At 54.4% G+C, this 12685-nt stretch overlaps 6 protein-coding genes across 6 annotated transcripts; 2 read left to right on the plus strand and 4 right to left on the minus strand.

Annotated features, from left to right (window-relative positions):
* Positions 1-160: 160 nt before the first annotated feature.
* Positions 161-1735, minus strand: INS49_003171 (uncharacterized protein; the record flags this gene model as incomplete). The annotated part of the gene is made up of 1 exon (XM_043163966.1): positions 161-1735. One exon carries the CDS (start codon positions 1733-1735, stop codon positions 161-163), a length of 1575 nt encoding a protein of 524 aa, XP_043032472.1.
* A 2559-nt stretch (positions 1736-4294) lies between these two features.
* Positions 4295-5681, minus strand: INS49_003172 (uncharacterized protein; the record flags this gene model as incomplete). Its single annotated transcript, XM_043163967.1, has 3 exons — positions 4295-5006; positions 5070-5471; positions 5554-5681. The coding sequence occupies 3 exons, from the start codon at positions 5679-5681 to the stop codon at positions 4295-4297; spliced, it is 1242 nt and encodes a 413-aa protein (XP_043032473.1).
* A 770-nt stretch (positions 5682-6451) lies between these two features.
* Positions 6452-7726, plus strand: INS49_003173 (uncharacterized protein; the record flags this gene model as incomplete). Its single annotated transcript, XM_043163968.1, has 2 exons — positions 6452-7015; positions 7088-7726. 2 exons carry the CDS (start codon positions 6452-6454, stop codon positions 7724-7726), a joined length of 1203 nt encoding a protein of 400 aa, XP_043032474.1.
* Positions 7727-8041: 315 nt separating this feature from the next.
* Positions 8042-9644, minus strand: INS49_003174 (uncharacterized protein; the record flags this gene model as incomplete). The annotated part of the gene is made up of 2 exons (XM_043163969.1): positions 8042-9459; positions 9545-9644. 2 exons carry the CDS (start codon positions 9642-9644, stop codon positions 8042-8044), a joined length of 1518 nt encoding a protein of 505 aa, XP_043032475.1.
* Positions 9645-10478: 834 nt separating this feature from the next.
* Positions 10479-10962, plus strand: INS49_003175 (uncharacterized protein; the record flags this gene model as incomplete). The annotated part of the gene is made up of 3 exons (XM_043163970.1): positions 10479-10508; positions 10667-10813; positions 10885-10962. The coding sequence occupies 3 exons, from the start codon at positions 10479-10481 to the stop codon at positions 10960-10962; spliced, it is 255 nt and encodes an 84-aa protein (XP_043032476.1).
* Positions 10963-12210: 1248 nt separating this feature from the next.
* On the minus strand, positions 12211-12666 carry INS49_003176 (uncharacterized protein; the record flags this gene model as incomplete). The annotated part of the gene is made up of 3 exons (XM_043163971.1): positions 12211-12235; positions 12307-12513; positions 12572-12666. 3 exons carry the CDS (start codon positions 12664-12666, stop codon positions 12211-12213), a joined length of 327 nt encoding a protein of 108 aa, XP_043032477.1.
* Between the last annotated feature and the right edge of the window lie 19 nt (positions 12667-12685).

A 12685-nucleotide genomic window follows, 5' to 3' on the forward strand; every position in this document is an offset into this window, starting at 1 on the left:
ACTACATCCTTAATTCCGCATTACACATGTGCAGAGGACCTGGACATGCATGAGTATTCAAGGTGTTAAGGATCACGACAAAGGTTTGTATTGACTGTTATCAAAGTATGTATACACAATTCGTCCACAAAGATATCCACAGAAAGCGCGATGCAACCGCCTAAGCAGTCAGCGCAGGGACGGCCTGGGGGTCGGTGTTGAACAGCTCATCCGGGTCGACGGCGGTCTTGATGGCCTGCAGGCGGGCCCAGTTGTCCCCGTACAGGTACTCAGCGGTCTGGTCGATGTCCCACTTCTCGTCGCGGTAGGTGGTGAAGCCGCCCGGGGTGCCGCCGGCCGCCTTGTACGCGTCGACGAACTGGTAGAAGCGGTCGTGGACGGCGTCGAGGGTCGTGTCCGCGAAGGGCACGTCGGAGGCCGACGTGCGGATGTCCCAGCGGATCAGCAGCAGGTTGTCGTCGTGCTTCCAGGCCGAGTCGCCCGGCTTGACGGCCTTGGTGAAGTTGCCGCCCCAGATGTCGACGAAGCCCGAGGCGGTCGCGTCGGCGAGCTTCTCCTCGTAGGCGGTGGCGGAGAAGAGCTCCCACGCGGTGGAGTTGTCCAGGGGCGCGGAGCCCGGGATGGTCACGGAGGAGATGTAGAAGTACCGGCGCCCGGTGATGGACTTGGTTTTGATTCCTGGGGTGGTGAACTCCTCCGAGTCCCAGAAGTTGGCCTCGGTCGACTTGATGGTCATGGTCGAGGGGAGGTAGCTCAGCAGGGACTGGGAGACCTTGTCGAACTCCTCCGCGGTGCCGTAGAAGAAGCCCTGGAGCTGGGATTTGGTCTTGATGCCGAAACGGATGGACAGGAGGTCGTTGTTGTCGGCGCTCTGGGCCCAAGTCTGAGTGCCGATGAGGGCGTCAACGTTGTCCTGCTGTGTGGGTGTGGAGTTGGACGAGAAGGCGATGGTGTAGTTAAAGACGGCCTGGGAGGGAGGCTCAAGAGTCTGAAGCTTGAATCTCAGCACGACTCCGATGGAGCTCGCAGCGCCGCGGACTGCCCAGTACACATCGGAGTTCTCGTTGGCGTCGGCATCGACAATGGTGCCGTTGGCGAGGGCGACGCGCACGCCGACGACATTGTCCAGCACGGTTCCAGAGGCACGAGAAAGTGTACCGAAACCAGAGGCAGCAACACCGGCCATGCCAACGTCAGGGCATCGACCGTGGGGGAGAGCACGCTGGTAGTTCTCCCACATGAATCCGGCTGCTTCCGAAATCATGACGGGGCCTCCGTACGTGAAGAGCTGGCTCGTCTCGTCATACTCCAGCACCTTCAGGTTCACGAGGTTGATGATGAGGGCGCCGTCGTTACGTCCAAAGCCCATGCTGGAGAAGGATCGGTTACCACCGAGAGTGGTGACCTTGGTCCCTGTGGTCGATGCACACTTCAGTGCAGCTGAGACCTCCTCCTCGGTCTTAGGGAAGACGACTGCAGATGGGACAGGAGACACACGAGAGTTCCATGCTTGAGTGTCGTTGGTCCAGGTTGCGCTGGAAGGGAGGGAGGTTTCGATGCCGGCGGTGGCAAGGCAGTCACCCAGGGCTTGGGAGGAGTTCTGCCTCCTCAGCAGCTCTACGCCGTTGAAGTCATTCTGCGTGGGAAAGGCAGTAGTGAGTGAGGTAGTGAACGCGAGGATAGTTGTGAGAATAGAAGCACGGCTCCCGCCGGCTAGGAAACGAGTGTCGACCATTGTAAGCTACAAGCACTGGTACAAAAAAGAATGACAGTGAAGATAATTCAGATGAACCAGCTGGACATTTCCTCAGCTGGCCACGAGAAGGGCATAGCAAGCTTTTTGTAAATGACCACATCATGTCTTCCTGCCTAGTCATTACCTGCTCCTGGCCTCCCCCGTCCTCGGGTGCAGATCATGTTTACGGTTCTTGCCAAGAGCCCTTCTCCCTTGGATAAATGGCGAAACAGCAAACGGGATGAGAAGGTCCACAATGGCTGAATCTTCTCATGATGTGTTGAACTTTATTCTCTCCCTACCACGGGGGTGGAGTGGTGCTATGCACATGACTAGATACCACCCGGCCTATCCGATACTTCGGGAAGCGCCAAGTGACAGAGCCGCATTGAAGGTTCACCTTGGCAACTTGTATGATCCCTGGCGCTTTTATTCTTGGGCTACGACCTCCGCGGCGCGCAGCAGACCACTGGAAACTTACTCGCTGCCAAGACCGCTCGCATGGAGCCATCCGCGCCAAAATAAGAAAGGTAGTGTATTCCAAACCCCTTTTTATAGTTTCTCACTCGGGTTCGTCTGGGAAGGATCTTCCACTAGCTTGGAACTCGGATTCAGATTCGTGGTTGGATCCCGTCGAACCGATCAGTAAAACGTCCCGGTGTAATGGCCCCCCAATAAGAAATTGTTTTTGATTTGTAGGTTCAGGCCAATAGATTGGAGCTAGCAAAGTCGTGCCGTTGGATCGGAGATAGTTTGGATCCCGCGTTCCGAATCATGAGCTGCGGACTGTGGGGCCTCCTTCCAACTTGGCGATCTGCTCAAGATGCGACGAACCTTAGCAAAGTCTATCCGGCCTATCTTGGTCATCGATTTTAGCTCCTGACTAGGGACGCAGGACATGCGTGTGGGCACCATTAAAGACGATCATATCAGCGATGAAGCTTCCCTGGTCGAGATGACCGTCGGATTCCAGCTTGTGTTGATGTCTGCGAGACCCTTCACATCGTCGCTAGATGCCATACAAACTTCAAAAGCCAGTCAGTCGTGCGATATGTGCGAGTGCAAGTTGTCTCCGTGGCTGCTCCAGCGCGACACGCGGCAGGGCGATTCATGCTGGTGATCTCCGTCCTTCGACTTACTCGGAAGATACCGACTCTTCTGTGGATATGTAATACGATTTCGACTTTCGGCAGCAAATTCTCGACCCGTACCACTCTCTGGTGATCGCAATTCAAGCACGGTCCGGACATTTGTTTCTGCGTGGCATGTTCTGCCCTTACGGGAACGCTCTGTGCACCCGCATGACTAGCCTTGTCATGTGGTGAAAATCACCTCCGCGGGCAGTTTGCACAATCTGAGGAATAAAATCCGGTCCCATATATGTCTCGTATGCCAAGAATATATTCGAACGACAGAGTTGATCGTGTGTTGCTTGTCATGGCCAGCTTATATTGCGACCTGCGTAAATCAGACAGCTAAACTTTATTTCGGGGCCAGTGCTCATGTACTCGCCCCTTATACGTCGTACATCAGAAGGCTACGAGAGGAAATATGAAACATATAACATAGTGGACTGTCATTGTTCCCATTCTAATGATTACTGAACTTGCTTCGTCAAAAAATGTTGGCATGAGGCATGGACTCAGTGAACTACCGGAAAATGAGGAATTCAACATGAATTTTCTGCAATAAAGCAGCACTCTGAGAAACCAATCTTCAGAAAACATATTATGTGTTTTACGTTCTGACTTGTCGGAATAGCCCCTTTTTAGAGGATGTTCCTGTTTATACCAGTAATTCGTGGCCAACCCGGCCCCCCCCCTTTTCCCTTTTGGGACATGATTTATCATGGCCGACTTTTTAGCTCGACAACGCGGAACTTTCTCCTGTATCATAACATCTCCACGTCACTCCATTATCTTTTGCTAGATTGTCTACAAGTTTTAGTGTTCATGCCTTGAATCACCCCCATTGGCGGCTTTAACTACACTAGCACATTCACAGCTTTAATTCTTCCCGACATGTGTGACGGAGCAGCACCGATTGGAGTCTTCGTGTCTTCCGAAGGACAACTTCTGCACCTGTAGACCTCTACTACCTCATGTGACTCACAAGCGAAGGCCAGACTTGGTCCAATTTCTTCCTTCAAAGAAATGTCGAGAAGTCTTTGCATTCACATTCGGAGGCAAGACAGAGTTCACACGGACGACATGGGCCGGCCAAAAGCGGCCATGGACCTATATTCTCTGGGGAGGATATTCCTGCTGTTCTGCTTCCCCAAAAGCCCACCAATCGCATCGGATTGTCTTCTTAACGCTCACTGGTATCCCAAACACACTGACCGGAAACCGCGGATCAAAGAGAGCGCGGAAAAAGAAAATATCGCTGAAGTCTAGTGGCCATGTAGATATAATGATGTCCGTTGAACCCGCGGGGACCATGTCTTCTCCCATCCCGAACGCCAAACAATGATTTCAAGCATTAGTGGTCCTGTTCTCCTGATACCCAGAATGTCTTGCATCTCCCACTGCGTCCTTTCACTACGGCTCCCATCGTTCTTTAGCGCCTTGGGCTTTGATGTGTCGGGCTGATGGCCTTCAAGCCCAGCTGCATGGACTCCTGATGAAATTCCTTCTTTATGGGGTTGTACCATGCGGAGACGTCGATGTAAATACGGCCCTTGGGCGACTCCAGAGCCACCATACCGTGGATGGCGACACATCCTCGCGGAGGGAAGTATCTGAGTGGCCTCCATGAACGCCTCCATTGCTGGGAAAACGCGGCCCAAGGCCCTTGGCTCTTGTTCGCAAGTCCTGTGTAACCCGGAATGGATTCTTTGACGAGAGACTTCTTGCCCTGTTCCTGGCCCGACTGATCGGGTTCTTTGGCGGTAGCAGGCGCCCGGGCAGGCGTCGAATCAGGCATGGTAGACTTCTGGGAAGAGGACGCCTCCGGATCGGTCTTGGGTGTAGTTGAGGCTGCAGCAGATGACGAATTTGTCGCAGCACCGCCTTCGGTAATTTGCCTGGCCTCCAGCCGCTTGAGAGTTTTCGCAATATCCGGGTCGGGGTTTGATGTGGAGATGTCATTATTTTCGGAATATCCGAAGAGCTTTACGACGTCGGAGGTGCTTTGCTTGAAGAATGCCTTGACGAAGGCGTATGATGAGGTTGCCAGGGGATACGGCTTCAGCACGCGGTCGATCAACGTCTTGGTTCTCGTGTCAACCTTCTGAGTCTTGATCGAGATGGCTTCGTCGCTAAATTCGATGCTAAGGAAACGTTAGACAAGAATGCCCGCACAGAACGAAGCCGCATTGCGGCAACAAACTTACCCCGTCCGTATGAATTCTGGCGGTGGCCTGTCCGGGTACGTTATTATCAACCAATTCGGCCCCAGTGTCAGCTCCAGGTCCTTCTTGGCCCACCGCTTGATTTGTGAATTGTTTTCAGCGGTCTTCTTCACCAACATGGCGAGGTCGTGTTTAGCCCGGTTCCTGTGGTCGCGGTCGTTGTTGAAAGCCACGAAGCTCTGCCACTCCTCCTCTTTCCCAGCATATGGTGGCGGCTGGACTTGCTTGTCGGTGAAGGGAAACGGTACGAATAGTGGTTCGTCTTCCTCTTTGTCTTCGATTTCAGGTAAATCTTTCATGTCCAAGTGTCTCAGCGGAAGGGTGGCTATTGTTGTCCAGGTATACCAGCACACGATGCCGGTAGCCGTGTATACGAAGAACTTTCTGGAGGGAGGTGGCATGGTCAGCAAAGGCTGGGAGAGGGTTGGGAGACAAAGGAGACAAACGACGAAGGAACAGCACATACCTGAAGTAGTCACGTCGCGGCAGAAATCGAACCTTGTGAACAGCGACCTGGTCTCCGGAGGATATGGCGGCGGCGGTCTTGCGAGGCCACATGGACAGCGCACGCCGCCCTGCTACTTGGCGCAACATTGTGAAAGTGCCGTTTCCGTCAAGAAATCGGACGCTGCAGTTGGCGGAAGGGCGCGCCAGGGGGGCGGCCGCGCAGGAGAAAGACCGAGCCTCGAAGCTGGTGACGGCGGATCGCAAAGGCTGCTGCGCCCCTCGTTGTGTCACTCAGCACCGGCAGGCAGTTCGCAAGATTACCGTACGTCGATGATAAAGGGGGAAGCAGATTCGCCTGTGGTATGCTTTGCCCCGGCGACACCAAACAAATGACGTAAACGTGGACTTGGAATATTCGAAAGGAAACGGATGGGATAAGGTGGTACTGTGCAAGCTGGGGTGGAGATTCGTGTAGATGCTGTCAGAGTCCCGCCCCGATGGATGCGGCAACTTTCTTGCGGCTGTCGTAGTCCGTAGGGAGAGAGAGGCAGGACCCTTGCCAGCCAGATCGATCTTATCGGCGATAAGCAGCCCGCAGTCTGCAGGCCACCAGCCGCTAGTTGTAGGTAGCCGAGACTAGCGAAACGGTCACGGTAACGGATCTGGATTATTTTGGCATCCGTACCGTATCGCTGGCAGGGGTGCTGCTCCGTTACCGTCCCATTCGAGGCCGTCATACGCATCCTCCAAAAGCCATCAGCGGCAGCTTGATGGGAGCTCCAGTCTAATCGGTCCAACGACGCAATCTTCACCCACCAGCTTTACTGCCAACTGCCTCGCCGACAACACCCCAAGCACAAGGCATACCGACGTCCATCATCAGAACCAACCTGGTCTGGTCTGCCCTGTCTGTCGAGATGATGCTCCTCAATGGGCTAGCTCTCGCTGGCCTCGCCGGCCTGGCTTCCAGCGCTGCAACACACGAACAGGCCGAAGTCTACATCCTCAGCTCGAAGCACGCCGCCTCTTCATCATCATCATCTCTAGCAACACCCAGCCTGCCCCGACAGCTGGCCCGCGATATTCTGTTCCAACGAGTCACCGGAGATCTGCAACTCAAGGACCTCTCCAGCACCATCGTCGGCGACAGGGTTCTCTCATATTTCGACCAGTACGGCAGGAGCCCGAGGCCTCTGTTCGGTGGATCCTCCGAGGATGTCTCCCCATCACAGCTGGTTGTGCTGCTCGAGGGCGTCACAGAGGACAATGCAAGGACGCTGAGAGAAGGACTTCAGAAAGAGGATTACGCGCCCGCATTCAAGATCGAGGACGCGCCGTCAACCAAGGCCAACAAGCACCTTGTTGATGTCGAGTTCGCTGCCGGTGGCGTTTCTGGATCATGCGATGTTGCAGCTGCCATCAACCCCTACGACAGCTGCTGGAAGGGCATGTCCCTGGTCGTCAAGTACGACGCCGCGAAGGTACAGATGGTCTCAACCAGTTGCCTCTAGGCTGGCCAAGTGCTCTGAACGTGTGCACTAACTTCCATGCAGGACCCCGAAGCTCTTCAGGCTCTCGTCGACAGCATCCCCGCTCTGTCCAAGTCCGTCTTCTCCAACAACCTTGAAGCGACCCTGATCCTTCTCCCCGAATCGTCTCGCGCCTCCAAGCACTCGTACTGGACCACCGACGCCCCCACCGACCTCCGCCGCCGCTTCTCGGATGAGTCCCCGATGAGCGACGCCAAGGTCGAAAAGGTCACTGTCTCCCCCGGCAGTGGCGGCGTCGATCTCGGCATCACCCCGGGTGCTGCCGCCAAGGGTGACAAGATGAACCTGGGCTGCTTCACCAGCCAGAACTCGTGCGTCACCGCGACCAGCAACTGCACCGGCCACGGCACATGCGTGGATAAGTACGCCGTGCCGGGGCAGGAGACGCGCGAAGGCGACAAGCAGTGCTTCGTGTGCAGCTGCCTCAGCACCAAGAAGTTCCCCGACAAGGAGAACAGCAAGCACGTGCACTGGGGAGGGGCCTACTGCCAGAAGATCGACGTCAGCTCGCCGTTCTGGTTGATCGCCACTACCACGGTGGTTCTCGTGGGTCTGGTGACCGGGTGTATCGCCATGCTCTTCAGCATTGGCGAGGAGAAGCTCCCTGGTGTGATTGGTGCCGGTGTTTCTAGGTCCAAGTAAGAGGGAGACTTCAGCAAGTCTTCAGAGCAATGGACACGGGGATTAAGGAAGCTGCGGGCTCTGACGAAGGAGCTGTGGACCCAGAGTTGACAGCATGGGGCTGGGTCGGACAGGATGTGACGGGATCGGAGAGGAAACTGAGGTGGGAAAGGTGTAGCATATTTGTGTATTGATATTCCGGCGTTCAAAGGGAAAGGCATTGTCATCTACATTCCCCTGTTAGAGAAGGGAGCACTACGATTTTAAGTGACTGCATGAACTGTGTTCCGGTTGATTTTACTACATCTTGTCCATTTGCGTGCTCCGGGTATCTTGTCAGTCGACCATCTCTTCATCGTATTCCTGCCGCCTCGAAGGTGTGCCAAAGCTCTCGAGACCCCTCTCCGCGGGTGGGATCGTGGCCGCACCAGAGGCAGCACGCAGGGGCGACTCTGCCGCCAGCTTCAGGGGATCCACCACACTATCTTGCTTGACTCCCATGGCAGACTGGTACTTGACCCCAGCCTGGTTGAGCACCTCCTGGACCTCGGCCTCCCGGGCGACAATCTCCTGCCTCTCCTTTTCCAGCGCCTCGATCCGCTTCCTCTTCGCCGCCGCCTGCTCCTCCACGCCCTGGACCAGGCTCCGCATCCGCGCCAGCGACTCGCCCAGCTCGGGGAGCGCCCTCATCCGCGGTATGACCAGCCCGGTCCCTCCGGCCGCGCCGCCCTCGTCGGCGAGATGGTGGTGCCCGCCCATGGCGGCCCTCGTCTGCGCTGCCTCGTACGCGGCCGTTCGCTCGGCGTCCGAGTCCGCGTCCTCCCCTTCGCCCTCGCCGTCCGAGCCGCCGCCCTCGGCTGCGTTGATCAGGTCCGCCATCTCGCGCCGGTGCCGCCGCGCCGCCTCCTTCTCGCCCTTCTTGCCCAGCTCCAGCCGCGCGTCCTCGACGAACTCGTCGTAGCCTTCGCCGAGGTCCTCGTCCTCGGCGATCAGCCGCGTGTCGTCCTTTTTCTTCTTCGGGGCGAGGGATATATAGTCCTCGTCCTCGTCCTCGTTGTATGCGTCTCCTTCTACGGCGAGCCGCGCCCGCCGCTCTTTCTTTTCGCGGATCTCGACGGCGGATGGGATGTGGCTTGTCGTGCCGAACGTTGACACAGACAGGTCGGCTTGCGGCACGACCACGGCGCCCTCGAGCTCGGAAGGGTCGAGGTCCATGGCCTCTCCGCTTGTGTTTGCACCTGCGCCGGCGCCGGCGTCATCATCGTGTATGCGCAGCGACGCAATGTTTTGCGGGGTGTTGGGCGTCGACGACTGTAGCTCCTCCAGGTACTCTTTACTGTATGATGCCTCCTCGGCCTCCGGCCCAAATGATCGAGTGGGGAGTTTGCGGTTCGAGAGTGAGGACCGCAGGGCGTTGTTCTCGGTGGCTCGCTGCGACAGGCTGCTTGGCTTCTTGGGTGTGATGGGCTGTCGGCTGTCGGCTCCTTCGCCGTCGTCCGCAGGATCTGTCACGCCGAAAGAAAGGCGCGATGATGACGCCTTCTTTTTCACCCTCGTAGATCCCGACCGGCTGACCGCTGGTCGCACCACTGCTGGGCCGTCGTCTTCGTCCTCTTCGGCGGCTGCCGACGTCGCGGTTGAGCCGCTAAGTCCGCCCGAGTCACCGTCATCGTTGACGTTGATGCTCCTCCTGAGCGATGACCCCTTGAATGGTTTGCGAGTGAACTTGACGGAGGACGGGCTTGGGTCGGGAGCTGTGAGAGAATCGCGCATCAGCTGTCTTGTTGCGACCATCAGCAAAAAGACGGGCTGGATCATGACGTTCTGGGGGCGACTTACCATCGTCCATGGGCTCCTCGGTGGCAGAGGCGGGCTCGGCATTGTCCTCGTTGTCCTCTGCCACCCGGATCTTGCGCGCTTTCCTCTTTGCGCCAAACATCTTGAATAATTGGCTGGTTGTGGTGTTATGAGAAGAATTTCTAAAGTAGTTCTAGTAGGGGAGCTCAGGTACTCTCATATGCAATCAATCGTTCCAATTTGGCGCTAGTGACCTGCATTTAACACCCACCCCCAAAGTTCATATGCACTTTAATTTTCATATATTTTCACCTCCCATACAACGAATACCTTCTCAATTTAACTATGCCCTATATCAAAAGATAGCTGCTTCTTTTTTAATTCTTTTAATATTTATTTAAGGAGGGTGGAGGAAATATTAAGGGTGTGAGGTGTATTAATGTTTGATTTTAAAGAAAATCTAAAATTTTAGAAAGGGTAGTATTTTTAAGCAGAAATAACTAAATTTACCTTAAATCTCTAGTAATTTTATTATAACTTTTAAATTTCACCCCCTTTAATTTCTCTTTAAAATTAACTTTAACTTAAGTCATTTTTAACTTTAATTTAAACGCAAATTTCTCCTCTTTAACACACTTAATTTACTAGCAAAAAGAAGAAATAGAATCAGAAAAAAAGCAGCTTTCTTCTCATATATATTTCAAATAGATTAAAGCTAAATTAAGAGACTTAAAAAAAGTAAGGAAGAAAAAGAGGGTGAGTATCAAATGCAGGTCACTAGCGCCAAATTGGAACGATTGATTGCATATGAGAGTACAGGAGAATGCTTATCTTATCAGCTCTGCCGAATTTCTGCCGCCGCCTGCAGGTTTGACCTCACCGAAGCTCCAGCCCCAAGTCGCGGCGCGTTCACAACAAAGCTTCCTACCAACGACTCTGTCCACCCCAGATTTCCCAAAGCTGCCCATTCCACAAGATGGCACCCGCTCAGCCAGAACTTAAGAAGGTGCGTTGGCCTGTCCCTCTGGATAACGAAACCAAGGTTGATGCTGGCCTGCTGCCGCATCCACTGTTACCTTTGGAGCCTGTAGATGCTCGTCCCTCCCGCCTTGTTCCCCTCGTTACCCGTTTCGATGCGCCCCTGCTAACTCTTGTCTGCTGCAGTACCTCGACAAGAGGCTGTTTGTCCAGCTCAACGGCAGTCGCAAGGTCATCGGCGTCCTGCGCGGCTACGACGTCTTCCTGAACATCGTCCTGGACGAGGCCGTCGAGGAGAAGGACGGCGGAGAGAAAGTCAAGCTCGGCATGGTGGTACGTTGAGATACAGACAGACAGACAAAGTCTACCCAGAATTTCGATCAGGGGACTAATGGGTCGCATAGGTCATCCGCGGAAACTCGGTCGTGATGCTCGAGGCACTGGAGAGGATCGGCGGCGACGAGAGGCAACAACGGGGCTGAAATATCGATGCGGAAGCAGTTCACGGCGGTCTACGACAGAAAATAGGGGAATTAATCGGGCGTACTGGCGTTTGGTCATGTCAAAAAAGGTTGGCGCTTCCCACGAACATCCGCCCAACATGCCCGGTTGCTTTGCAGCGTGCTGAGATGGAACAGAGACGACTAGGATGGGGCCCACGAGTCGATCATGTGATATCTACATGCATATGGCATCCAGCCTCCGCTGAGCTTGCGAGCATGGCCCCTTGTCGTCATGAAAGAAATGCGCAAATGGTAGTGTTATGGCGTGTGACTTGAAGCTGGCAGAAAGGTTCAGTCTTCCGAAGGGTCCTTTCGTGAGAGAGTTGGCCAAGGAAGACCTTGATATGCTTCCGTCGAGCCCAGTAGTGATTGATACCTCAAAATATCCATATTTGCCACCAACACTCCAGCGCCTCCAACGGATATGATACAACTCTTGTGGCCAGTCTGCGTAGTTGGCTATCAGCAGTATATTCCACCAGTATATCCTTCATCTCTAGGCCCGGGCTTGCTGCATCAGTCATAGATCATCATGGTACTTTTTTTTATTTCCTCAAACCTTGTACAGATGTGATCGTGTCATGAGGCGTTCCTACGAATGGAGGTTGGCTTGGGAGCGTAATGGCACTCCAGATTTTAGATGTCATGGTTCCTGAGAAGTCTCGCCGCTGCGCCATCAGAGCAGCAGCCTACGAGTGTAATGCGCTTCCCTCAGAAAGACTATAAGAGGTGCAGTTCCGTGTCATTTTGCTGAGGATTCGTTGTCCATTGTTTGATAAGAACTGTAGAGTACCTCTTTAACCATCATCGTATGGGCAAAGCTGTACGTGGGCTGAGTTGAGTATTTCATACATTAAGATACAAGCCGGCCGTCACAAAAAAGCGAGGTCAGGGCTCATATGCATGCACACTGGCAGCCACGAACTGCATGTCGATAGATACCTTGCAGGAGGCACCAAAATAGTTTTAGCTGTCGTGGTGCGTGTATGTAATTAGCATAATATGAATTCTGATATCGCTTAGAAAGTAAGTCCTTTGCATAGCCCATTTTCATACCCATTATTATCAGAGAATCCGCCTCCATGTAATTTATCCACCAGACTTATTCCAGGTGCCCACAACGGGCTGCCAAGTCGGGGTGCGATGACAGGATAAGGCATTTCGAAAACCTCACAGCCCCGATCCTTAGACGATCCTTCTCACACGGTCACTTGGTAACCAACACGTTTATGGGATTGCGCAAGTGATGAAACTGATACGCGAAAGTAATGTTAGCCTCAGAAATACAGTCCGCCGTGGCCATACGGAAGGTGAGTTGCTTACGTAGCGTTATAAGCGCTGATGACCGGCTTCTCTCCGTTGACGGTGCACTTGGCGTACACGCCTGGCACAGGCTGCGTCGAGGTAGTGCCGCAGTCCAACTCGTAGGTCTTCCCGCTGGTCCCGGTCAGAGGCGCGTCAGAGCCGGCATCGTGGCCGACGCTGATATCGGCCGAGATGCCATCGCCTGTGAAATGGCTATGATTCTCACTATTAGAAAGGACGTCGCATTGGTAGGGCCTTCATAAGGGTCGCGACTTGGACTTACCAGCCGTAGATCACCTGGCGGCTCTGGATGGTCGCTGCGCTGACTGCCGAGAGGCACACGGCGAGCAAGGAAGCGATGGTGGTGGCGGCGCGCATTTTGGGTTAGATATTAAAA

This window comes from Diaporthe citri (genome assembly GCF_014595645.1).
Source record: "Diaporthe citri strain NFHF-8-4 chromosome Unknown scaffold_1, whole genome shotgun sequence".
In the NCBI taxonomy this organism is placed as follows: domain Eukaryota; kingdom Fungi; phylum Ascomycota; class Sordariomycetes; order Diaporthales; family Diaporthaceae; genus Diaporthe; species Diaporthe citri.